Raw genomic sequence first — 25205 nt, forward strand, 5'->3', positions numbered from 1 at the left:
TGGGACCAATCATATTCACTAAATCCGACAGCTGTGTCACTCCAAATAGCTGGAATCTTAGCCAAACGAGCGCAGAACACGATCACATAACGTATTCGATGATTTCCTTTTAAGTGCTTTGTGCCAAAAGAAATTTCAGTAAAAGACGAAACTTGGCTAAAAATCCTGAAAAGCGCTGTTAGCTCAAACGAATAGGGGGGTTAAGCTGCACGATCACTGTAACGTCTTCAAGGTGGAGGTCGCCGTTTTTAAGTATGCAATAAAAAGGATCCTATGGGAATTCAATACCCTTATGTTGAGTGTCACTCTGATATATTGTCTCGAGCAGTATTTGTTCTCTGCTTCTAGACAGGTGGGCCTCGAGTCATATACTCAAAAGCACTTTGATGACATTACCTCTTGCCAGGTGTCCAAGATTTTTCGGACAGCCGCTGACTCCAAACATAATTGGTTAATATTAAAAAGGGCAATGCCTAAAGGCAGTCCATGCGGTGAGCCTTAAAATCCTGAGAAGCAGCAGCTCAGTTTTGCATTGTGCAAAACAAGATGAATTAATTCACTCACCATCTTATAATATATAATAATATTATAGGTTATTTATAGCCTTTATTGCCGCCTGGCTCTCAATATAAAAGATGATGCGGCTGCTGTTTAAGCTATTTTCCAAAGAATCCGGATACAAAAGCGGTATCGAAGCTGAACCGAAATCGCAGCCAAAACGTAATTATTTACTTTTATCTTTGACCTAGGTGTTGTTATTCTAACTGCCTATAGCTTCTTCTTGATGATTTTCCATTAATCGGTATCAATTAGAGTTGGGTCGTTTCGTTCTGAACTTGTTCAATTGACCGGGTCTCTCAACTGAACAAGTGAACTAGATCTTCGATTTCGGTTCTTTTTGTTCTTTTAGTTCATTTGTTCTTTTAGTTCGTTTTATCTAATGTTATTCTTTCTCTCTTCTTGTTCGCGAACATTGTAAATTCATACATACATATATACGCAGAAATTCACAGTGAGCACGAATGTCGACGATGCCACTTACACTAAAGATATGTGTGGCCATCTTTGTGTGTGGCACTGCTAAAACAATGTATGTATGGACTATTTATAAAAAACATGTTTTGTAAAAATCTAATTATTACATTTATTAAACTTGAAAAGTTCATATTTATGTACAATTTGTGTCTGTACTCTTTCAATTTCCTGAATCTTCAAAAATTTGTAACTTTTTTGAAGTTAATTATACATATATATAAACTTATTTATTCATTACTCATTTAAATATACGTACACAAAGCATTGCTGCATACACACCCCCATCTATACCTTGTTGGCTTTTTTCGCGGGTGCGAGCAGCAGTGATCAAATTTGCTTGAAAAAAAGAACAGATGAACAAAAAGAACAACTTGTTCGTTCATCAGAAAATGAACGAAAGATTCGAATCTCTGAAATGAACGAAAAAGCACAACTCTAGTATCAATGAAAAGTTTCATTTGACTTGACATTCTTACGCACGGCGAGTTGGTTGAATTTGCTTTACCACCACCCGGTATGGATTCGCCTTGGGTTTATCCATGTACTTTAAGCGAATATATACAAGGTGATGGCAAAGCGAATTTAACCAATTCGCCACGCAGAAGAATGTCAAAATAAAAGAAAATTTGCATTGATTTCGATTAACCAATCAATTGTTGTACAAGACGTTGTATCAAGGCGAATCCATACCAGGTGGTGGCAAAGCGAATTCAACCAATTCGCCGAGCAGAAGAATGACATGTCAAAAGAAAATTTTCATTGATTTCGATTAACTGACATATTGTTGTACAGGGCGTTGTATGGAAAATTATCAAGTAGAAGCAATCAGCTGTTGGGATAACAATACCTGGTACTGAATTCGCCTTGTTATCACCTTGTATAGATTTGCCTTGACTCAATGTAAGCACTCAACTCGATAATTGTATCGCATAAGGAAACAGTGAAAATGACAATGGGAACAAAATTTTAACAACTCAGATTGTACTCTACATTCGTTATCATCGGTTATTCAGTTCAATTTTTATTACAGCAACCACTTTCGCTTAAATTCATCATACCTTGTAAATTAAAATTGAATAATGTAAAATAACAACAAACAAGCGATGTTAAAAATTTATTAAGAAAACAGTAATCCCCTGCCGCTAACATTTAGCAGCTCGATTGAAACATCATCATCTAAAGTCGAAGATTTCAGCAGTGGCAACAACACCCAATTACAACTTTAACCACAAAAAAAAATCACAACAACAAACATCTATAACATTGGAGATTTATTTGAGCACAACTTTTTTATCTTCCATTTATTCAACATTTTATGGCCATGAACTTGTCCATGAGTCTTCCATCCATTTTTCCACCAGCCAATTGCAATCATAATTAAATTCAAGCAAGAAATGTTGCCACCATTTAATACAAACCTGCGATGTTACGAGTACAATACGATCGGTAAGCCAATGGGCATTGCCATTGTCATTGCCAACGTTTCTCGACTTTGGCTGTCAATTTTAGCAGCAAGTTAATTAAAGTTTCTGCACTTATTCAGCTCTTTTTATTACATTCAACGTCTTTCTAAGGCTTTTCGTGTTCATTGTCTACTTTTCGCTTCGGCTCACTGCTTTATTTCTTTCATAAGACTGAAGCTATAAATATATGAATTTCGGTCAGCTGGTTTTAGTAGCTTCCTAATAAAAAAAGAATGCCTATAAATTGTAGAGCTAAAAGTAGAGGTTACGATTTATCGAACATGTTCGAAATGAGATTTCTCGCGAGTCTCGCTTTCTCGCGAGATTCTCGAATTTCGAATTACTCGTAAGACTCGCGAGATTCTCGACTCGACTCTCGAATTACTCGTAAGGCTCGAGAGACTCTCGAATCTTGTTTTACTCATAATACTCGCGAGCTTCTGGAAATTCAACTTAATCGATTCTTTGGTTGTTTTATATAGCGCTTACGATTTCTTCTGGAGCACAAGCCAAAATGTCCGCAAAACCACAAGTAAAAAACCCCGAAATGTATAGAATATTGTCAATGCATTGACTGAATTGAAAGTCGAGAAGATCGCGAGTATTGGGAGTAATTCGAGATTCGAGAATCTCGCGAGAAGCTGTGTTTTTGATGTCTCGTTGAAAAATAAAATATTGCGAACAAAATTATATGGAAAGTGCCTTCCAACGATTAATTCTTTGATGGATCGGGCGCTTCCGGATATTCATACATGGGCATCTAATGTCGGGAGGGGTGACCTTACAGGTGAAATCTTGCACAAAATATCTAGGAATCATCCTAGCCAGTAAGCTGTCATGCAAGCTCAATGTGGAGGAGAGGGTGAAGAAGGCATCAACGGCTCTTTATGCATGTAAAAGTATGCTGGGGTGTACGTGGGGCCTATCGCCCTCTCTTTCTCATTGGGTTTTTACAGCGATTGTAAGCCCTAGTCTATACTATGGAGTTCGGGTGTTTGGTGGAAAGCCACACAAAAAACAACATACCTCAAAAAATCAGAGGGGTATGCAGACTATCGATGCTTAGCATTACGGGAGCCCTGAAAACAACCCCGACGGCTGCACTGTATGCCATTCTGCACATCCCACCTGTAGACCTGGTAGCAAAGAACAAAACATTAACGACCGCAACCAGGCTCGGTGCTTCGAGGCAGCTTGAGCGCCGACCATATGGCCATAGTAGTATAGCGTCATCAATCACAAAACGAAAAGACTACATGATTCCCTATCTGCGCTTCGAGGGAGATCTTAAGGCCACAATAGGTGGACGAGGCGATACATGTGTACACCGATGGTTCCAAAGTAGTGGACGGAGTAGGGTCTGCGGTATAGGGCGCTGATCTAGAAATAAGCAGATCTTGCAGGCTGCCGGATTACTGTAGCGGTTTCCAGGCGGAAATATTAGCAGCGAAAAGCAGTAGAAACCCTGGAAGAGAATAGCTTAAGCTGCAACCGTGTTAACTTTTATATTGACAGTCAAGCAGCAATAAAGGCAATAATATCGCATAGCGTAGCATCTAAATGAGTGTTACAGTGTAAGCAGTCTCTGGAGAGAGTCGGGACAGGGAGAAGCATACATCTATATTGGGTCCCAGGGCATATGGGAATAGATGGGAATGAAAAAGCGGACGAACTAGCTAAAATGTCCGCATCCCTTGAAGCTTGCTCCGTAGAAGTCCCAATTAGACTGTGCGAGATTAAGCGAAGGCGGGAGGTGCACATGATCGACCAACCGGGAAAGGCGTGATTTCAAGCGCGGGGCTGTAAAATGTCGAAGATTATGTGTAGGTCTTACAACCTTAGACTAAAAAAGTTGCTTCTATCATTAAAAAGAGAGGACTGTAGACTCTTGACGGGTATTCTGACTGGACACTGCCTTCTGGCGTCGCATGCCTTTAAATTAGGCTTGGTCAGTGATATCAGATGTAGGAAGTGCGGGTTGGAGGAGGAAATGATCGAGCGCGTTCTGTGCTCGTGCCCTGCATTGCCAGGCTAATACTCAAGCTATTAGGAGTGATACAGCTGTCAGATCTAGAAGCAGCAAGTGGCTTAAGTCCTAGGAAGCTTCTAGTATTTGCCAAGAGGACGGAGTTATTATATAACATAGGTCATGGTTTATGATAGGGGTTTTCAGTTTGGTTGCTAAAACAAACTTCTGGTAACACTACGGACTCAATCAGTCTATGTGAGGTCCTCATGGATCGGCCAGTTCAACCTAACCTAAATGCCATTGAAGCAATATAATCAACAAAAAAGTCACAAGTAAAAAACCAAGTGTATAAATACTGTCCATACAACGATTAAGTATATCGAGAAGCTCGCGAGATTTACGAATACTTCGAGACACGAGAATCTCGCGAGAAGTCGAGTTCTCGATTTCTCGGGTCTCGAAAATCTCGCTTGTGAGAAGAAATCTTAAGCTCTAGCTAAAAGAGCAAATGAGAGTTTATTTGTGACTAGTCCCATGTTAAACGATGGAATCATATCATTTGACAACTACTTTCGCCTTCCTGTTTGACATAAAGTAAGACAGGTAAAGGCCAAACGAAAATTATAGAAAATACCTTTGGTAGACGAAATCGTTTGGAGGTGAATCGTTTGTCTGAGCTATCGTTCACAATACAGAATGAAGCCCTAAGAAAGCTAACGACTTCGAAAAAAAAAAATAATACAAGTCGCGATATACCTCCAAAGAAATCTAGGCCAAGCTTCTCTTCGAATTTGCGTCGTGCTCCTTTTAACTTTTCCTTCAAATCTACGGAACCGGACCTACATGGATTTTCCGACTCGGAGCGGCATCTGCAATGCACATGAGCTTTCACTGGGAACCTTGCCATAATAGAAATACACTCGAAGTGGTGACTCCGCTTGGAAAAGCTTTTTCCTTATTAGGAAAACTTTTTATAAATTTTTGATTTTGTTTTGCCCTGGACTTCACCTTTATTGCTTCCTGTATGAATTTTTGAATTTAATGGTGTTAAATTGGAAACTTCAGACTTCACTACTAAGATGTTTACACAGAAAGAAATGGTGCTAGTGAAATCAACAAATCGGTTCTGTTGTTCTTGACTTAACGGAGATTCGGTGAAATTGATCGAATTACGGTTAATTCAAACGAGTTCTTTGTCAAACGACCAAATTAGTTTAGTCATTTCCACAGAAGAGAAATTGTTGCCCTTAAGTTAACAAAATTCTGTTAAATTGACAGATTCCTGGAAAATCTAACTGATTTTTCTGTTAACACAACTGATCTCACTTGTCATTTCAACAGCGATCAACAGTCAATACATGAGCAAATTTCAAAGAGAATTTTACGCACACTGCGATCTCTACTTTGTACTTATGACGATGGTGCCACTTGTATAAAGAAAAATACCAAAATAAGAAAACCACCAAATCGAAAAAACACACAAAATGGGAAAACAACAAAAAACAAGTTTTTCAGTTATCAATACAAAACGAAAAAACCCTTTTTTGAATTTACTGTGCAAAAAATTATGAGATACCGGGACACCTATCTATCGGGTACAATTATGCAACTTCTCGTCCAAGCGAAATGCAAAATTGCGCCCTCTTGTTGCAAAAGTTTTGTTTGAACGAACAGGATTTTTCCAATGTTAGTAACATTTTGTTCAAGTTTTTTCGAATTTTCACTCACGCGAACGAATTTAATAAGATAATAAAAAACATCCTTTTTTAATGTTGATGTTTCCGACAACATAAAAGTTTGAGTTGTTTTGGAATCGTTTCAACTTAAAGTGTTACGAAAATTAATCTTGCCGAATTACATGTAAAGTTACTCCAGTGGTGAATTACCTTCCTGGGATTTGATTCTTTACTTTTCTATAACTTACAAGTACTGTTTTTAAAATGTTACGTCAAACATTTATACTACAAGCTTTGTTCGAAACAATCAAGTGTGGTAACTACATGCGAGAGAAGAAATTGAGAATGAGCTGAGCTGTAAATGAAAGAATTGAGAGTCAGTTTTGTGACTACTATTTTCATTTTTATTTGCAAAGCGAAGTTCAAAACTATAAATTAAATAAATTATAAAATATAAAATTTGGTGAAAGTGCGTTTAATAAAACAAAATAATAAAGTGTATAATGTTTAATGTGCGCCAGCATATTTGATGTACGCCCAATTGATGTTCGATTAGTAAGTGCCACCGTGGTGTGATGGTAGCCTGCTCCGCCTGTCACACCGTATGCCCTGGGTTCGCACCCCGGGCAAAGGAACATCAAAATTTTAGAAATAAGGTTTTTCAATTAGAAGAACATTTTTCTACCCCCCTTCCCCCCCCCCCCCCCCCCCCCCGGCAGTGTTTGGCAATCGCTCCGAGTGTATTTCTGGAATGAAAAGCTCTCAGTGAAAACTCATGTGCTTCGCACGAATCAACGATTTGTGCGCAGTTCATTCAACATCTTGTTGCGATGGATAAAAATTAACAGAAATTTCGGTTGATTTTACCGATCTTTTTATTTCAGTGTAGTTATAATCGGTTTAAATCTTAAACTTATCTGAGTCTAAAATCTCAAAATTGTTTGTAAGTAAAGACAAGTTTAAAAACTAGAGACTTGTAGGGCCTTTAGTTTAAAAAGAAAACCAAAAAGTTTGAACTTACTGTAAAAAAGTTTTCATTTGAGAAATGTGCTACAAGTCTTAGATTTGTTCAGAACAATTTGTTTCAAAGATGTGATAGCTCAGTCGGTGAAGCCCACGACTCTGACTAGCTCAACGTCGACTCGAAACCTACCAACGGACTGAACAATTTTTATTTTTTTCCAATTCTTGGTTTTAAATTGAAGCCAAACTCTCCGTACTTATTCTCAAAAAAATCGTACAATCTAAAATTTTTGGCAAATTTAGTTCGGCCATAAATGTTGTACAAAAAAGTTTCATATTTAGGCTCAAACATTTAACCTTGTAGGAGGATAACAAAAATAGTATTTTCGTTCACATGTTTAGCAAAGAAGGTGTGAACTCACCCAACTTGCCAATAGAAGCAAAAAGTCACGGAAAGTTGGTGACGCGAAAATTGATAGCCGATTCGCGCTTATGACGCCTTCTACCTCTTGCTATCAATCGGCTGACTTTTCTTAATGTTAAGTAGCACAAATAAGCGATATGAGATTTGAAAAAAGTGCTCATCTCAAATCCGTTGAAAAGCTCTAACGTCCCTTGCAAATACTTAAGACCAAACAGGCCTTCTTTGTTCCTGTTTGAAACATTGGAATGCTTGATTTATCTTACCTAGGGAACAGGATTCCTTAGGGAGCGGTTCTCGGCAACTCAACGCCTTATAAGGGTAGATCTACAAATATTTTTCGGCACTCAATTGGAAAACTAGTTGAAGGGTACTCGAGAGCAAAAGGTTTGTATTGAGTAACTTCGTGGCATCTATGGAGCCGTCAATACTGAACTACCAGCGCCAATCAAAGGCTCTTCAAGCACTGGGAGTCGAGTCAACTCTGCAGAAATAATAAGTAGATTGTTATGTGGCGGAACTCTCACGGCGGAGCGACGTATGCATTAGGGGTGTGTCCTTTCACTCCTGCTTTGGATCGTGGCTGTGAACGACTTACATCTGGAACTGGAGGGTGGGTGCTGTCAGGTGGTGGATTATGCTAATTGTCTGGCAAGGTAGGGTGAAATTTCTGAATACACCAAGAAACGTTTTACAAGTTGTCGGGATAGGAAAAGCCATAAAAAGTACCAAAACGGAGTTACTATAAAGAGAAGCGTGAAGAAAGACAACCACCGACCGCTGGTGATGTCTGAGACTGTTTCGTAGCCTGCAATTATTCTCAACAGTACGCTGCTTTGAACCGCCGTGATGTGGTGGTAGCATGCTCCGCCTATCACATCCAAGTGGTCCTAGGTTTTAGTACCTGGTAAAGCAGCATCCAAAATTTACAAAAAAAATGTTCTTCACTTATAAATAAGTTTTTCTAAGCGAGGAGGACCCTGGGCAGTGGTTTGGCAAACACTCCGGGTGTCATGAAAAGCTTTTCCGTGAAAGTTCAGCTGCTGTTCAGCAGGCGCTCGGTTTCGGCTAAAAAAATCCGGCTTTCCGATCGGCGCAGCGTGCTCCAGGCGCAGGTTGCCGCTAATGAATGAGCGGTAAATGGGATGCTATGAGAATTCAATCAAATAGTTAGGCGGCTTTAAAATCGCTAAGCTTTGCCACAGTGAGATTATTGTCACCTGATATGAACGACAGGGAGGCTTCGAGCCAGCATAGCAAGCACCAATTACTTTAAGCTCTTAGAAAAGTATTCTAGATCTATATCGGCCACAATCGAACACCCTCCAACTGAGCAGCTGCCATACCACCCGCAATTACTTGCTGTTATATAAGAAAAATTGTGTGCTTCAATAGTAGCGGGCCTCTATCAAGTTGGAAAAATCAGGTTGAGCTAGGTTTGATCTGCCTTGGTGCTCCGAATTGGTGTCAGTGGGGTTACCTTTAAATAACGTGACGCTCATTTAGCTGACCATAACCCATCTACCCTCAGGGGCGCAACGCCAGTTATGGAAATTATATTAGGCAGAATTTACAGGCAACCTAAAGTTGCATGTCATTTACTACCATAAACTCAAACTATCTTTTTTTCCGTGAACTCCAAAACTCTACACACAATTTAAAGAAATACAAAATTTCAAAACATCGTGATATTTTCCAACACTCACGAAGAAGTAAATTTTTTATTTTGTTTTCTTAAAGCTTTCAGAGCGTATAAACATTTCAAAATTTCTATAAGTCAAACTTTGACTTTATCTAACTTATCCAAATTTCGAGTGCACCATATAAACTAAAATAAATTCGCAGTTATCAAAACAACAGTAAAACTTTAGAAAAAGTTGCAAAATTCGTTAGCTAATAAGACGGAGGCCAAACATGACCTCATCTGCCGATGCTTCGACTAGTACCACAAACCCGAATCCGTTGTATGATGACGACCTATCAGAGTTGACCAAAAAAGAGATACTCTTTTGGGCACGCAAACTCCAGTTATCACCATCGGAGCTGTTTACGCTATCTAAGCAGGAGCTCGAAGTGCATCTTGAAAGGGTGCAAAGGGAAGAACTCTATGATGAGCAACGTAAAAGTCAATATGAAAAGTGGGAACGGCTAGCGGAGATGAAGCGTTTTTTGCTCGAAGAGGAACGCAGGCAGCGCCTTAAAGGTGGTGTAACACCACGTCGCACCATTTGGGATATACTATACGCTGCAGCCAATGAAATAGAGTCTATGTACGGTGACAGTCAAGCATTTTCGGACAGCAGTGGTGCGGGCAGCTCATGCCTTTACTCAGACTCTGTTGGTTCAAATTATGCATCCACTTCATTTGGTGGTTTCAAAACACCGCCCGTTCCGAATATGTGTTCGACCATTTATGAAATGCATCCGGAAGATTCACAATACACCCCACCAGATTTTCCCTCCACACTTTCGGCTACACCAATCAGCTATGGTACTCCACAACATAGAAATGCCATGAATTGTCCACAGCGGAATGCTACCTACAATGTGAGTGCAGCGAATGCCACATATGATATATGCGCTCCAGGAAATGCAACATACAACGCAAAACGAACGTCGCGAGCTTCAACAGCAGATGCAACGTACAATGCTTGCGCATCGCGTAATGCAACATTCGGCATGCCACGCACAGCTAATGCCACCTACAATGTTTGTCCGTCACAAAATGCTACCTACAACGTACCAAGGAGCGCAAATGCAACTTATGGTACCTGCAAACAAGCCACAAGCGCAACCTACAATATACCACACAGCAATGCAAATGCGACTTATAATGTGCCTCAGCGAAGTCTCGCAAATGCAACCTCGTCCAAAGTTTGTCCCAATGCAACGTATAATGTCGCGGGTACGCAAAATCAAACCTCGAGTGCCACATCACCACGAGGACGCGGTAACGTTACCTTTGACGTGGGTCCGCCATCTGCCGACGCATCTTCAAGCTTTCGTCCTAATGCTGCGATGGCTTCTACTCCAAAGCATTGCCCACGAACTGGTCGTAAGCCATACTTTCGCAATTATACCGATTATTCGATGACACTCTCAGGTACGGGCATCAGCGAGGCATCGCAGAGTGTTTCATATGATGTTTTTAGTGACAAGAAGAGTATGGTTCGTGCTGCAGCCCGTACATATTCGATTCCTAATCGCAGTTTATCATGTCCGCCAAGTGGACGCACACACGCTCGTTTCGCAGGCCCGGCGCGGTCAGGTAGCAATATACGAGGTCCACGTTGTGCTTCACGAACTCGCTCTCCTACTCGCAGTGAAAGTCCAGTTCAAGCTATTGCCGCGGCTAATTACGGGTTTTCACCAACGGCGCGACCACCTGCTGATCGTTCTTACGGCTGGCCAAGACGTTTGTGTGAAGGCAAAATGCGTGGCTTTTGTGATTGCGCACAACGTTCGCGCAGTGTACCGCCGCGTTGCTAGTGCCTAACGGGATTTCTTCAAATACGTCCTAGTTTTTCGTAAGTGTTCACTGTCCGAAATTCTTCTATGCGTTGGAATGAAGTCAATCTTTGCTGCTGGATACAGAAGTTATCTAATAACTTCAAGGATCAATGTTACCTTGAAGAAGGAAAAGAGAATCACATTCTCTTTAATAGTAATTTTTAATATATAAACTTATAATATCTCTAACCGAAAACCAAGTGTTTGCCAATATATGTATATAGTGCAATATATAATCACATAAACTAAAAAATAGTTTTAATATTCTTTGTCCCAAAATAACATTTCGATCTCTTGAACATTTCGTGCTTTCAACATGTTTGAGACAACCCATCAAATTTCAGGGAAGGCAACTCTTGCTATCTGTTAACAGACGAACTGCAACAACTGATCAGCGAGCGGCCAGCAGTCGTAGTAGGAAAAGGGAGTATCCCAGCGACAACAGCTGGGCGGAAAGACGGGCATATGCAATCTTTTTCTTATGGAAAATTGCACCTTGCCTTTATCGTTATACCTTAGTGGTCCTTGTTACCGGATCGTACCGTATCTATGTCCGGCAAAGGACCACCAACATCCATACATCGAGTATTTAATCGCTACAACAACAACCACATAAGGGACAACATTCGTTTTGCACCTCTGTTCCCGTCGTTATAGTACTGTAGCATCGTAAGTGTCAAAGTGTGGTATGCCAACATTTGTTGATAGGACGAGTGAGGAGAGGAGAGTGCAAATTTAATTTATTTTCTTTGGTTTTTCACTTCTAGTCAAATTTTCCGTCATATATATTCGTATAAAATTCAAATCCTCCGGCTTCCTGTTAAATGCCAATTTAGTTTTGTTTCATGGGTTTCGGTCTTCCATACAGAGTTGCAAATATTGATTGCTTAGCTAGCTACGTTTGCTGTGCTGCCCTATTGCAGTTTGGTTAGGCGGGGACTGAGCAGCTTCGGCAGAGAATGTTCATAGTATGCATGAAATTTTTAACCATAGTTTAAAAGCGAATTAATCGTGCGTATGGTGACGAATTCATCGCTACTTTCAATGCATATTCTTAAAACCCTTGGCAATGAGGGATTCAAATTTTTAGCACATGTCTTTCCCAACCTTCATCATCCCCGAAAAATGTAAAATGACGAGAGTAGGACCGCTACTAAAGCCTTATAAACGAGCCAACGTAGGAGAATCTATTCCCCCATATCTCTCCTATCGCCAATAGCAAGACACTCGAACCCATTATGCTCCCCTATTGCACCGCAAACCTGCGTCTTGCCTGAACGTGGCTTTCGAAAACTTCATAGCGCTACGACCGCGCTAAACGCCATCAACACACAGATAACTTGCGAATTGAATCAAAAGCCCCGCCACAGGACAATACTCGTACGGCTATACTAATCAAAAGCTTTTGATACAGTCAACCACGGCAGGTTTCTGCAAGACTTGGAAGGCTCCCATCGAAGTGTTATAAACTTGCTACCGGTAACGATAGCTCTCGATGGATTATCGGCGTGTTATCGAAAGGTTATCGAAAATTTATCGATTTTTTATTAAAAAGTTATCGATCTGTTATCAAAGATGCATTGATTTACTGTCGAAAACGTATCGGTTTGTTATAAAAAAAGTATAGAAAATGTATCGATATGTTGTCAAAAAGTTATCGATTTGTTTCGTAAAGCTATCCATTTACTATCGAAAAGCTATTGATTTGTTATCCGAGTATTAACACCTTGTCATTGGAATCAAGAAATAATCGAATGTTCGTCGATTTGCTATGCACAAGTTGTTGACTTCTTATCATCGTGGTGTAATCGATTTGTTAACGACGGCTCATTGGTTTGTTGTAAAACAGATACCGATAAAACTTCAATGTAAAATAGATAACACATCTGTATCCGTTGATAACAAGCCGATAAAAAACCACTAATAAACCGCTTAAGCCATTAGCTCGACAATAATAAGCCGATAACTTGCCGATATCGATGCTTACCTTAAAGGCCGACTTGCACAACGGCAAATTATCTTTTTGACTAATTTGAAAATTTGTCAAAAATGTATCAGTTCAACCTCTCATGAGAAGCTTACTCTGAGTTAAAAAGGTAACTTGCCGTTCTGCAAGTGGGCCTTAGAAACTGAAGAAACCTTTCTCAAATATACTGAAATTATTGGTTTTTGGTAAAGATAGCTCTGCGCTCGAACTCTATGTAGAGTTGTTTACGAATTTTCTAATTGAAATCTAAGTAACTTCCCGATAAGCTACAAGCTTGAAAATTGGAACATAGTTCAGAACCCGATTACAGTGCAACAAAAAGAAAAGAATCACCGCTAGGTGCCGCAAGGATCTAGGTATTAAAAAAATCGCGCGTGAAATTTCTAAAAACGTGAGGCGTAGCACAACCTGATTAAGGTTCAGTTGGTCTTACTTATACATATATGAGAACTAGCCTTTACCCGCGGCCCCGTCCGCGAGGAGAAAATTAAATATATGGGCTATTCACGTTAACCTGCTTATCAAGTTATCGGTTTAAACAAATTTTTCTGTCTAATGCATTTTATTTTTGTAATTGAGTAAAAAAAAGAACTAAATGAGCTGATAACCCGATAGGATCCCCAAATAATTCCGAAATTATCCAGAAAAATTCACGAAATGACCCCGAAGCTATCGCGGACGGATCCCGAAAACCATCTAGAAATGCCACGGAAGGGCCTCCAAAAGTTCCCGGAATAGTCCCAAAAAACCCGAAATGACACCGACGCGATTCTAGACTTATCCAAAGAACCACAAAGAAATTATGCTTGAAGGGTACCAAAATGATCACGAAATAGTCCCGAAAGTCCTGAAATGACCCCGAGGCGATCCACGACGGATCGCGAAAACCATACAGAAATGATTCCGGAAGGGTCCTAAAATGAACCCGTATTAGTCCCGAAAAGGTCCCGAAATGACCCCGACGGGATCCCGGATGGATCCCGAAATGATGCCGGAAGGTCCAAATGATCAAGTATTAGTCGAGAAAAGTCCCAAAACGGACAGATCCAAAAACCACCCAAAAAAGATGCCGAAAGCGTCCCCAAATGATCCCGAAATAGTCCCGAAATTACCCCGACGGGATCCCGGACGGATCCCGAAAACCATCCAGATATGATGCCGGAAGGGTCACGAAATGATCCCGCATTAGTCGAGAAAAAGTCCCAAAATGACGCTGACGGGATCCCGGACGGATCCCAAAAACCATCAAGAAATGATGCCGAAAGGGTCCCCAAATGATCCCGAAATAGTCCCGAAATGACCCCGATGGGATCCCGAAAGCCATCCAGACATAATGCCGGAAGGGTCCCCAAATGATCCCGTATTAGTCGAGAAAAAGTCCCAAAATGACCCTGACGGGATCCCGGACGGATCCCGAAAACCATCTAGCAATGATGCGGGAAGGTAGGTACCCCAAATGATCCCGTATTAGTCGAGAAAAAGTACCGAAATTACCGGATGGGATCCCGGACGGATACAGAAAACCATCTAGAAATGATGCCGAAAGGGCCCCCAAATGATCCCGAATTATTCGAGAAAAAGTCCCGAAATTACCCCGACGGGATCGCGGACGAATCCCGAAAACCATCCAGAAATGATGCCGAAAGCGTCCCCAAATGATCCCGTATTAGTCGAGAAAAAGTCCCGTAATGACCCCGACGGGATCCCGGACGGATCCCGAAAACCATCCAGAAATGATGCCGAAAGGGCCCCCAAATGATCCCGTATTAGTCGAGAAAAAGTCCCAAAATGACCCTGACGGGATCCCGGACGGATCCCGAAAACCATCCAGATATGATGACGAAAGGGTCCCCAAATGATCCCGTATTAGTCGAGAAAAAGTCCCGAAATGACCCTGACGGGATCCCGAAAACCATCCAGAAATGATGCCGAAAGGGTCCCCAAATGATCCCGAAATAGTCCCGAAATGACCCCGACGGGATCCCGGACGGATCCCGACAACCATCCAGAAATGATGCCGAAAGGGCCCCCAAATGATCCCGTATTAGTCGAGAAAAAGTCCCGAAATGACCCCGACGGGATCCCGGACGGATCCCGAAAACCATCCAGTTATGATGCCGGCAGGGTCCCCAAATGATCCCGTATTAGTCGAGAAAAAATCCCAAAATGACCCTGACGGGATCCTGGACGGATCCCGAAAACCATCCAGAAATGGTGCCGAAAGCGTCCCCAAATGATCCCGTATTAGTCGAGAAAAAGTCCCGAAATGACCCCGACGGGATCCCTAACGGATCCCGAAATGATGCCGGAAGGTACCTCAGATGATCCAGTATTAGTCGAGAAAAAGTCCCAAAATGACCCTGACGCGATCCCGGACGGATCCCGAAAACCATCCAGAAATGATGCCGAAAGGGTCCCCAAATGATCCCGTATTAGTCGAGAAAAAGTGCCGAAATGACCCCTACGGGATTCCGGACGGATCAAGAAAACCATCTAGAAATGTTGCCGGAAGGCACCCCAAATGATCCCGAAATAGTCCCGAAATGACCTGACGGGATCCCGGACGGATCCCGAAAACCATCCAGATATGATGCCGAAAGGGTCCCCAAATGATCCCGTATTAGTCGAGAAAAAGTCCCGAAATGACCAAGACGGGATCGCGGACGGATCCAGAAAACCATCTAGTAATGATGCGGGAAGGTACCCCAAATGATCCCGTATTAGTCGAGAAAAAGTACCGAAATGACCCCGATGGGATCCCGGACGGATCCCAAAAACCATCTAGAAATGATGCCGGAAGGTACCCCAAATGATCCCGAAATAGTCCCGAAATGACCCTGAAGGGATCCCGAAAACCTTCCAGAAATGATGCCGAAAGGGTCCGCAAATGATCCCGTATTAGTCGAGAAAAAGTCCCGAAATTACCCCGGCGGGATCCCGGACAGATCCCGAAAATCATCTTGAAATGATGCCGGAAGGCACCCCAAATGACCCAGACGAGATCCCGGACGGATCCCGAAAACCATCCAGAAATGATGCCGAAAGGGTTCCCAAATGATCCCTATTAGTCGCGATAAAGTCCCGAAATGACCCCGACGGGATCCCGGACGGATCCCGAAAACCATCCAGAAATGATGCCGGAAGAGTCCCCAAATGACCCCGACGGGATCACGGACGGATACCGAAAACCATCTAGAAATGATGCCGGAAGGTACCCCAAATGATCCCGAAAAAGTCCTAAAATGGCCCCGACGGTATTTCTCACGGATCCCGAAAACCATCTAGAAATGATGCCAGAAGGTACCCCAAATAATCCCGAATTAGTTCCGAAATGACCCCGACGGGATCCCGGAAGGATCCCGAAAACCATCCAGAAATGATGCCAAAAGGGACCACATATGATCCCGAAAAAGTCCCGAAATGACCCCGACGGGATCCCGGACGGATACCGAAAACCATCCAGAAATGATGCCGCTAGGTGCCCCAAATGATCCCGAAATGACCCCGTCGCGATCTTGGACGAATCTCGAAAACTATTCAGAAATGATGCCGGAACGGTCTTCAAATGATCCCCTAATATTCATGAAATGACCCTGACGGGATCCCGGACGGATCCCGAAAACCATCCCGAAATGATTACGGAGGGGACCCAAAATAACCCCGAAAGGTCCCGTAGTTATCCCGGAAACCAACAGGAATTTATCTCTCAAAGGTACGCAAATGATCCCGAAAATACCCCGACGGAATCCTGGACGGATCCCGAAAACTATACAGAAATGATCCCGGAAGGGTCCCAAAACGATCCCGAAAAAGTCTCGAAATAGTCCCGAAAAAGTCTCGAAATGACCCGGGCGGGATCCTGGACGGATCCCGAAAACCATCCAGAAATGATCCCGGAAGGGTTTCGATAAGACCCTAACCATGTTAATAAGGCAGCAGGCGCGTTGGAGCGAATGAAGAGTTACATTGAAACATACAGGTAAAGCTAATAAAAGCGTGCTAATAAAAACAACTGAAGGAGAGCGGATGGCGGGAGGAGAAGGAGAGGACCACTGATCGTTTTTCCAAAATTGTTTAGGTCTCGATCTGTATGTGCCAGATACCAAAAACTCTTGATTTTGGAGAAAATTTATTTTGAGTTATAACAATTTATAGATTTTACACCAGAGGTGGAGAGAAGGGCGGAGGGAGACGGAGGGAGACGGAGGGTGTCACTGCTCACTTTGTAAGCCCTCGACTTATTTGACCCCTTGAGTCTGTGATATTGGTGAAGGCCAGTATACGTAAAGTTATAATGTGTAAAAATTATTAAAAAGTAATTGCTCGAAGGGGTCGTGGGACCCGCACCCCTCTTTCCATGTTTGAAAAAAATTTCGCTAGTAGACTACTGTCTGTGTCCCAAATTTCATAAAAATCCGTGTAGCCGTTCTGGCGTGATTCAGTCGCAAAGACTAAAAAATATAATAATTAAATTATAACTGTTCCTAGGGGGCGGGGACCTCCCCCCTTTTGAAAAATATATAGCTAGTAGATCCTACTAGACTATTGGCTATATGTGTGCAAAATTTCATCCAAATCGGTCCAGCCGTTCTTGCGTGATTGAGTCACAAAGACAAACGTCTGGACAAACATCCGAACATCTTCACATCCAAACTTTGCCATTTATATGAGAACTAGCCTTTACCCGCGGCCCCGTCCGCAAGGAAAATTTTAAATATATGGGCTATTCGCGTTAGCCTGCTTATTATCTGTTTAAAATTTTGTTTTCTGTCTAATGCATTTTATTTTTGTAATTGAGTAAAAAAAAGAACTAAATGAAACCTGATAGGATCCCAAATGATCCCGAAATTATCCAGAAAAAGCTAGGAAATGACCCCAACGCTATCGCGGACGGATCCCGAAAACCATCCAGAAATGCCCCGAAAGGGTCTCCAAAAGTTCCCCGAATAGTCCCAAAAAAACCCGGAATGAGAGCGACACGATTCTAGACGTATCCAGAGAACCACACAGAAATGATCCCTGAAGGTGTTCCAAAATGATCCCGAAAAGGTTCCGAAATGACCCTGACGGGCTCCCGGGCGGATCTCAAAAACCATCCAGAAAATATCCAGGAAGGGTCCCTAAATTATCCCGACTAACTCCAGAAAAAGTTCCGAAATGGCTCCGAGGGGATCCACGAAATCGAGGGGATCGCGAAAACCATACAGAAATGATTCCGGAAGGATTCCAAAACGATCCCGAAATAGTCCGGAATTGACCCAGATGGGATCCCGCACAGATCCAGAAATGATCCCGGAAGGGTGCAAAAACTATCCCGGAAAAGTAACAAAAAATCCCAAAATGGCTCCTACGGCATCCCGGACGGATCCAGATATGATCTCGGAAGGGTCCCCAAATGATCCCAAAATGGTCCCGAAATTACCCTGATGGATCCGGCAAACCATCAAGAAATTATGCCGAAAGGGTCCCAAAATGATCCCGAAATAATACAGAAAAATTCACGAAACGACCCCTAGAGGATCCCCAAATGATCCCGTATTAGCCCCGAAAAGGTCCCGAAATAACCCCGACGGGATCCCGGACAAATCCCGAAAACCATCCAGAAATGATGCCGGAAGGAATCCCAAATGATTCCGTAAAAGTCCCGCATTGATTCCGACGGGATCCCGAACGGATACCGAAAATCATCCAGAAGTGATGCCGGAAAGGTCCTCAAATGATCACCTAATAGTCCCGAAATGACCCTTAAGGGGTCATGGACGGATCCCATAAACCATCCAGAAATGATCCCGATATAGTCCCGAAATGACCCTGACGGGATCTCGAACGCACCCCTAAATGACCCTGACGGGATCCCGGACAGATCCCGAAATCCACCCAGAAATGATCTTGGGAGGGACCCCAAATGATCCCGAAAAAGTCCCGCAATGATTCTGAGGGGATCCTGATCGGATACCGAAAGCCATCCAGAAGCGATGCCGGAAAGGAGTCTCAAATGATCACCTTATACCAAAATGACCCTGACGGCATCCCGGACTGATCCCAAAATCCATCCAGAAATGATCTTGGGAAGGTCCCAAAATTATCCCGAAATAGTCTCGGAAAAGTTCAGAAATTACCCTGACGGGTTCCCGGACGAATCCTGAAAGCCATCTCTAAATGATCCGAAATTACCCTGATGGATCCGGCAAACCATCAAGAAATTATGCCGAAAGGGTACCAAAATGATCCCGAAATAATACAGAAAAAGTCACGAAACGACCCCTAGAGGATCCCCAAATGATCCCGTATTAGCCCCGAAAAGGTCCCGAAATAACCCCGACGGGATCCCGGACAAATCCCGAAAACCATCCAGAAATGATGCCGGAAGGAATCCCAAATGATTCCGTAAAAGTCCCGCATTGATTCCGACGGGATCCCGAACGGATACCGAAAATCATCCAGAAGTGATGCCGGAAAGGTCCTCAAATGATCACCTAATAGTCCCGAAATGACCCTTAAGGGGTCATGGACGGATCCCATAAACCATCCAGAAATGATCCCGATATAGTCCCGAAATGACCCTGACGGGATCTCGAACGCACCCCTAAATGACCCTGACGGGATCCCGGACAGATCCCGAAATCCACCCAGAAATGATCTTGGGAGGGACCCCAAATGATCCCGAAAAAGTCCCGCAATGATTCTGAGGGGATCCTGATCGGATACCGAAAACCATCCAGAAGCGATGCCGGAAAGGAGTGTCAAATGATCACCTAATACCAAAATGACCCTGACGGCATCCCGGACTGATCCCAAAATCCATCCAGAAATGATCTTGGGAAGGTCCCAAAATTATCCCGAAATAGTCTCGGAAAAGTTCAGAAATTACCCTGACGGGTTCCCGGACGAATCCTGAAAGCCATCTCTAAATGATCCCGAAAAAGTCCCGAAATGGCCCTGACTGGACCCCGAAAGGATCCCGAAAACTATCCAGAAATGATGCCGGAAATGTCCTCAAATGATCACCTAATAGTTCCGAAAAGACCCTGACGGGATCCCGAACGGATCCCGACAACTATCTAGACATGATGCCGAAAGGGCCCGCAAATGATCCCGTATTAGTCGAGAAAAAGTCCCGAAATGAACCCGACGGGATGCCGGACGAATCCCAAAAACCATCCAGAAATGATGCCGGAAGGGACACCAAATGATCCCGAAAAAGTCCCGCAATAATTCCGACGGGATCCTGAGCGGATACCGAAAACCATCCAGAAGTGATGACGAAAAGGTCCTCAAATGATCACCTAATAGTCCCAAAATGACCCTGACGGCATCCCGGACAGATCCCAAAATCCATCCAGAAATGATCTTGGGAGGGTCCCAAAATTATCCCGAAATAGTCTGGGAAAAGTCCAGAAATTACCCTGACGGATCCCGGACGAATCCTGAAAACCAATCTTAAATGATGCCGAAAAAGTCCCGAAATGACCCTGATGGGACCGGAAAGGATCCCGAAAACTAACCAGAAATGATGCCGGAAAGGTCCTCAAATGATCTCGCAATAGTTCCGAAAAGACCCTGACGGGATCCCGAACGGATCCCGACAACTATCCAGAAATGATACCGAAAGGGCCCGCAAATGATCCCGTATTAGTCGAGAAAAAGTCCCGAAATGACCCCGACGGGATGTCGGACGAATCCCGAAAACCATCCAGAAATGATGTCGGAGGGGACCCCAATGATCCCGAAAAAGTCCCGCAATTATTCCGACGGGAATCTGAACGGATACCGAAAACCATCCAGAAGTGATGCCGGAACGGTCCTCAAATGCTCACCTAATAGTCCCAAAATGACCCTGAGGGCATCCCGGACAAATCCCGAAATCCATCCAGAAATGATCTTGGGAAGGTCCCAAAATGATCCCGAAATAGTCTCGGAAAAGTCCAGAAATTACCCTGACGTGTTCCCGGACGAATCCTGAAAGCCATCCTTAAATGATCCCGAAAAAGCCCCGAAATGACCCTGACGGGATCCCGAAAGGATTCCAAAAACTATCCAGAAATGATGCCGGAAAGGTCCTCAAATGATCCCCTAATAGTTCCGAAATGACCGTGACGGGATCCCGAACGGATCCCGACAACTATCCAGAAATTATGCCGAAAGGGTCCGCAAATGATCCCGTATTAGTCGAGAAAAAGTCCCGAAATTACCCCGACGGGATCCCGGACGAATCCCAAAAACCATCCAGAAATGATGCCGGTAGGTATCCCAAATGATCCCGAAATAATCCCGAAATGACCTCGTCGGCATCCCGGACTGATACCGAAAATTATCCAGAAATGATGCCGGAAAGGTCCACAAATGATCCCCTAATAGTCCCGAAATTACCCTGATGGGATCCTGGACGGATCCCGAAAACCATCCAGAAATGATGCCGGAAGAGCCCCCAAATGATCCCGAAAAAGTCCCCAAATGACCCCGACGATATCCCGGACGGATCCCGAAAACCATCCAGAAATGATGCCGGAAGAGCCCCCAAATGATCCCGAAAAAGTCCCCAAATGACCCCGACGAGATCCCGCACGGATCCCGAAAACCATCCAGAAATGATGCCGGAAGAGCCCCAAATGATCCCGAAAAAGTCCCCAAATGACCCCGACATACTCCAGAAAAGGTTCCGAAATGGCTCCGAGGGAATCAACTACGGATCGCGAAAACCATACAGAAATGATTCCGGAAGGATCCCAAAATGATCCCGAAATAGTCCGGAAATGACCCAGATGGGATCCCGCACAGATCCAGAAATGATCCCGGAAGGGTCCAAAAACTATCCCGGAAAAGTAACAAAAAATCCCGAAATGGCTCCTACGGCATCCCGGACGGATCCAGAAATGATCTCGGAAGGGTCCCCAAATGATCCCAAAATGGTCCCGAAATGACCCTGATGGATCAGGCAAACCATCAAGAGATTATGCCGGAAGGGTTCCCAAATGATCCCGAAAGAAAACAGAAAAGTCACGAAACGACCCCTAGAGGATCCCCAAATGATCCCGTATTAGCCCCGAAAAAGTCCCAAAATTACCCTGACGGGATCCCGAAAGGATTCCGAAAACAATACAGAAATGATGCCGGAAAGGTCCTCAAATGATCCCTTAATAGTCCCGAAATGACCGTGACGGGATCCCGACAACTATCCAGAAATGATGCCGGAAAGGTTCCCAAATGATCCCGTAATAGTCCCGAAATTACCCTAATGGGATCCCGGACGGATCCCGAAAACCATCCAGAAATGATGCCGAAAGGGTTCCCAAATGATCCCGTATTAGTCGCGAAAAAGTCCCGAAATGACCCCGACGGGATCCCGGACGGATCCCGAAAACCATCCAGAAATGATGCCGGATGAGCCCCAAAATGATCCCGAAAAAGTCCCCAAATGACCCCGACGAGATCCCGGACGGATCCCGAAAACCATCCAGAAATGATGCCGGAAGAGCCCCCAAATGATCCCGAAAAAGTCCCCAAATGACCCCGACGATATCCCGGACGGATCCCGAAAACCATCCAGAAATGATGCCGGAAGAGCCCCCATATGATCCCGAAAAAGTCCCCATATGACCCCGACGACATCCCGCACGGATCCCGAAAACCATCCAGAAATGATGCCGGAAGGGTCCCCAAATGATCGCGAAATAGTCCCGAAATGATTCCGGAATAGTCCCGAAAATGTTCCAAAATAACCCCGACGGGATCCCGGACGGATCCCGTAAACTATACAGAAATGATCCCGGAAGGGTCCCAAAATGATCCCGAAATAGTCCCGAAAAAGTCCCGAAATTACCCCGGCGTAATCCCGGACCGATCCCGAAAACCATCCAGAAATGATCCCGGAAGGGTCTCGATATGACCCTTACGGGATTACAAATAAGGTGAAGCTAATTATAAAACCATGTTAATAAGGCAGCAGGCGTATTGGAGCGAATAAAAAGTTAGATAGAAACATACAGGTAAATCTAATAAAAGCGTGCTAATAAAAACAATTGATCGAGGGCGGATGGCGGGAGTAGAGGAGAGGACCACTGATCGTTCCTCCAAAATTGTCTAGATCTCGTTCTATATGTACCAGATACCAAAAACTATTGATTTAGGAGAAAATTTAGATTGAGTTATAACAATTTATGGATTTTACACCAGAGGGGGGAGATAAAGGGGGGGCGGGCGGAGGGTGTCACTGCTTACTTTGTAAGCCCTCGACTTATTTGACCCCTTGAGTCTATGATATTGGTGAAGGCCAGTATACGTAAAGTTATAATGTGTAAAAATTATGAAAAATAATTTCTCGAAGGGGTCGTGGGACACCCACCCCTCTTTCCATGTTCGAAAAAAATTTCGCTAGTAGACTACTGTCTGTGTCCCAAATTTCATCAAAATCCGTGTAGCCATTCTGGCGTGATTCAGTCGCAAAGACGAAAAAATATAATAATTAAATTATAACTGTTCCTAGAGGGCGGGGACCACGCCCCTTTTGAAAAATATATAGCTAGTAGATCCTTCTAGACTATTGGCTATACGTGTGCAAAATTTCAGCCAAATCGGTCCAGCCGTTCTTGCGTGATTGAGTCACAAAGACAAACGTCTGGACAAACATCCAAACATCTTCACATCCAAACTTTGCCATTTATATGAGAATATCATTTGTAAAGATATGAGCGGTTGACTATCAGCTGAAATTTCACACGGCCCAGGCTTTTATTTATTTGTCTGATCAACGCCCTATATTGATGAAGAGTGCGATGACCTAAGACTTACCTAATTACCTAATGTCTAGTTTTTAGTATCATTATTACTTAATGTAAGTATTGTTTGCAATAAAACCATTTAACTAAATGTTTTTTTAAATATTTTATTTTAAATAAACAATATTGTGGCGAAAGCAGCCACCCTTATGTACAAGGCACCAAGAATATTCCACACACATAACCAGCAGCTCGAAGTGAAGGGATACCTCACATATACACATGTAGTCATCAGCTAAAAGCTGAAGTTGTTACTTACACATCACACGCATATAGCTAAATAACCAAGTATGGGATACAATTGTTCCATGCTCTTGAAAAGTCTAGACCTTAGGAGAAATATGCGAACGCGGCAACAGAGAGTATAAAAGCAGCGCAAGCTGAGGAATAACCAATTAGTTTGTTTTAAACACGATTTTGTTAAGTACGTGATCATTGTGAAGTACTACTCCCAAATTAGTCAAATAAAGACCATTTTGCAGTACTGAATATTGGAGTTATTTATTCGACAGTTCAGTGATTCGAACGTTAGCACAAGGTGCAAAATAAGCAGAATTTCCCAAAATTTGTTACAATATTATTAAGGTGCGAATCATTGGCCCTAGTAGCATGTGACAGTGTTACTAGAAATACAATTACATATTTATATAATCTGTATATATACGCGTATATTTGTTTATAACTTGCTGCATGCTATACGCAACAAAATTGTTTAAGAATTTTAATAAGTTGTTGTTGCACAGTTCCGCATCGTCTCTCGCATTAGTTATGCCTCGTCGAATATTCTATTGCCGCAAATGCCAAAGCGGTAAATGGTCTGTTGCAAAGGAATTTCATGGTCTCTTATTTATTTATTACGTGCGAGTAAGTTAAGACTGCAACATTGTTTTGGTGGAAAAAAATTTCAAGAATTCTTTGCTGCATAAAAGCGATAATTTGTGTAAATCAACAAGGAGTTTTGTTATTATCAACGTGCTTAGGAAAATTTATAATTTTTGGCATTATAAATATTATGCTTGTCAGCACCAGCTATGATGCTAATCGATGTTGTGCTGTTCAGGGAGAAGAACAATTCTTATTTTAGCAGTATTTTGTATGTTTGCCCGTTGGTGTTATTGTGTGGTTCACTTGGTGTCGCGTGCATTCAAAAATGTACTATGCATGTAGGTATGTACATATGTATATACTTTTTTAGTAAGAGCAATAATGCCATACCGATCAATAAATAAACGTTTTAACCCTCTGCAAGTATTTTCAAAAATTCTTCATCATTAAAGACTGCATATAAATTTGCACATCTTCTTTATCCTGCATGCAACATAACGTTGCATGTTGTTAGTGCCAAGCAAAGCTCATTTCAACTGCTGCTCATAATTTATGTGCATATTTCATAATCATGAAATATT

General features: G+C 42.9%; 2 protein-coding genes across 2 annotated transcripts in view; both read left to right on the forward strand.

Moving 5' to 3' along the window:
- The window catches only part of ko (Stork-head domain-containing protein knockout), a 712534-nt gene that overhangs the window by 550248 nt on the left and 137081 nt on the right, over positions 1-25205 (forward strand).
- LOC137233936 (uncharacterized) lies at positions 9395-11204 on the forward strand. Its single transcript, XM_067757479.1, has one exon. It carries the CDS (start codon positions 9442-9444, stop codon positions 11014-11016), a length of 1575 nt encoding a protein of 524 aa, XP_067613580.1. The 5' UTR covers positions 9395-9441; the 3' UTR covers positions 11017-11204.

Source organism: Eurosta solidaginis, chromosome 5 (genome assembly GCF_040869045.1).
Source record: "Eurosta solidaginis isolate ZX-2024a chromosome 5, ASM4086904v1, whole genome shotgun sequence".
NCBI lineage: Eukaryota > Metazoa > Arthropoda > Insecta > Diptera > Tephritidae > Eurosta > Eurosta solidaginis.

What these genes read in the sequence shown, in the direction of transcription:
- LOC137233936 (XM_067757479.1), top strand. Translation starts at nt 9,442, where the DNA reads ATGACCTCATCTGCCGATGCTTCGACTAGTACCACAAACCCGAATCCG.